The 2,787-nt window shown below is 62.6% G+C and overlaps 1 protein-coding gene across 1 annotated transcript; it reads right to left on the bottom strand.

Moving 5' to 3' along the window:
• Window positions 1–639: 639 nt before the first annotated feature.
• MNEG_0986 (hypothetical protein) lies at window positions 640–2,693 on the bottom strand (the record flags this gene model as incomplete). The annotated part of the gene is made up of 6 exons (XM_014050522.1): window positions 640–768; window positions 1,069–1,146; window positions 1,532–1,624; window positions 1,904–2,023; window positions 2,293–2,346; window positions 2,649–2,693. The coding sequence occupies 6 exons, from the start codon at window positions 2,691–2,693 to the stop codon at window positions 640–642; spliced, it is 519 nt and encodes a 172-aa protein (XP_013905976.1).
• Window positions 2,694–2,787: the final 94 nt, after the last annotated feature.

Below are 2,787 nucleotides of genomic sequence, written 5' to 3'. Positions count from 1 at the left end.
CAGCAGCAGCAGCAGCGGCAGCGGCAGCGGCAGCAGCAGCAGCAGCAGCAGCAGCAGCAGCAGCAGCAGCAGCAGCAGCAGCAGCAGCAGCGCCAGCAGCAGCAGCAGCGCCAGCGCCAGCGCCAGCGCCAGCGCCAGCAGCAGCGGCAGCAGCAGCAGCAGCAGCAGCAGCAGCAGCAGCAGCAGCAGCAGCAGCAGCAGCAGCAGCAGCAGCGGCGGCAGCGCCAGCAGGAGCAGCAGCAGCAGCAGCGGCAGCGCCAGCCGCAGCAGCAGCAGCCAAAATCAGAGGCGCCCACCTCCAGCGCGCGGCGGATGAGGACGGGCGGCTGCGGGTAGAGGCGCATGCCCTCGTTAATAACGCGCGTGGTGTAGCGCAGCTGCATGAGCTGCTCCACAGTGGGCGCGCCGTCCCCGATGACAGCGTCCACCTGGCGGGAGCCGCGCGCCGCGTGTGGGCAACGCAAAGGCAAATTTCAAGATTGAGAGTGCAGAAGGCGGCCGCACCAAGGACTGCTGCACTCAAAACGCCCAGGTGCCCCAGGCATACACCAATGCTTGCTTTGATGCAGGCGTGTAGATACATACGGTACATGCAATCTCCTGGCCTTCTCTACTGTGCACCACCACCCTCGAACTGATTCAATCTTTTTGTGCGTGGCCCCCCACCTCCTGGCGGATGCGGTCGACCACGTCGGGGCGGTCAGCCAGGAGGTGCAGCGTCCAGGTCAGCACGGCCGCGGTCGTCTCGTGGCCCGCGATGAGCAGGGTCTTGGGGAGAAGGTTTGAGGGGGTTGCGAGTGAGGTGCAAGATGGGGGGAAATGAGGTTGTTTAATCAAGGAGAGATGAGGCGAGGAGCTGGGAGAGCAGTGGAGGTGGGCGAATGATGTAGACTTGAGCTGCACAAGGGGGATGGAGGGTCCAAAACCGGGGCGTCCAAGGCGGCGGAGCACACAGCTGCATTCACTAAGGGGTCAGAGCTATGTGCCGACCGGTGTGAACTGGCTGCATACAGGCTACGTTTGGCCGGGTATGACCGTGGTTTGACCCTCTGGTGCCAGGGGCCACACCATGAGGTCGTCGCGCAGCTGCTTGGAGGTGATGTCATCGCCACTGGCCACCAGGAAGTGCAGGATGGAGGGGTCCCGCTGTTGAGAGGTTGGGGTGGGGTGAGGCAGCAAGATTTAGCGGCTTAGAATACGGTAAGCAGCGAAATGGGGTTTTGGCAGGAGTGTGGAAAAGGGTGGTGAATCAAAAACGGTTGATCCCGACCACCACCAAAAAACATTTGCAGGTGCAGACCGCTTGCAATCGCCTCACATACGCGCCCCTGGAAACGCACGCCTTGGAAAGGCATCACACGTGCGCGCGCGCGCGCACACACACACACACACGCACGCACGCACGCACACACACACACACACACACACACACACACGCACATGCACACACACATGCACACGCACATGCACACACACACACACACACACACACACACACACACACACTCTCTCTCTCTCTCTCTCCCCCCACCTCGCTCATGAACTCCTCCTCCCAGTCCTTGTCTTCCTCATCCACCAGGGCCTTGGCCTTGGCTATGAGGGAGTCCAGGGTGGCGTTCACGATCTGGAGGGAATAGTTGAGGTTTTTAAGATGAGTGGATGGTGGGAGGTTTGGGGGCAGGCATGGTGCATACAAATGGCTCACGCGACGCTGAACAGCCCCGGCCCACGCGCCTTTTTCGCCTGGCCCGGAGCAAGCGGGTGCGCATTCCCCTGACCCGGCCTGAGTCCGGCACGCGCCCGCAGGTCCCTGACAAGCAGCAGGTATAGATGCATGAGGGGCGCGTTGCGCACGCACGCATCCACGCGCGCACCCCCCCCCCCCAAACACACACACATCCACCTTGAGCGCCTCCTGCACGCGCCTCTGCCGCGGCACCAGCCACCGCGCGGGGGGCAGGTTCCAGTACGCGATGGGGGCGGTGGAGCGGTACTCGGCCTCACGCAGGGCGGTGTACACCGCCTGGGCAGGGGGGAACAGGGGGCATTGGGTGTGCGTGTGTGGATGTGTGTGTGGATGTGTGTGTGGATGTGTGAGAGAGAGTGAGTGGGTTGTGTGAGTGAGGGTGTCACACACATACTTAGTGCAAAGACAGAGAGAGATGGAAAGAGACGTTGTGTGCATGTGGATGTGCATGCGTTTGTTTTGTGTGTGCGCTGCGTGCTCTCGCGCGTGTGCGTGCGTGCGTTCATGTGACAGCCGTGTTTCAGGGTGCCCCAACAATCCCCCACCTGGATGACGGGGTCGTCGTGGGTCAGGCTGTCAAAGTCATAGTTGAACACAGCCTGGGGACAGGGGAGGGGGGCCGGGAGGGGAAGAAGCGCTGGTTGGGCGGCCGCAGGGTGAGGTTGGGCGAGAGGCGGGGATCAGCGGCGCCAGCAGCGGCTGTAGAAAGCTGGCTCGCCAGCGTGTGCAGGTTCTGAGGGTGCGTTGGGTTGATTTTGCTGGTGCAGGGTTGCAAAAGCGGGGGGGCCAGGGGATGTCGGAGCGCTCAACAGGCACCCAGTGCACAACCCCAGGTCACGCGGCCGGGCGGCAAACTACAGCCGCGGCAAACAAGATCCGTATGTGCTCGCGCCGCGCGCACCAAATTTAGGACACCGAAGCAAAGGCGGCGGCGTGTAGCACGCATTACGCCAGCCGAATCACGGTCACGCCCCGCGCGAACAACAAATTGCAGGGCGCGGACCCCACCTAGCCGACTCAACTCAATTGCAATGCACCCC

The sequence above is a fragment of the Monoraphidium neglectum genome (assembly GCF_000611645.1).
Source record: "Monoraphidium neglectum strain SAG 48.87 unplaced genomic scaffold scaffold00092, whole genome shotgun sequence".
In the NCBI taxonomy this organism is placed as follows: domain Eukaryota; kingdom Viridiplantae; phylum Chlorophyta; class Chlorophyceae; order Sphaeropleales; family Selenastraceae; genus Monoraphidium; species Monoraphidium neglectum.
The sequence above is the reverse complement of the archived record's forward strand: the minus strand, read 5'-3'. Positions and strand labels throughout refer to the sequence as shown.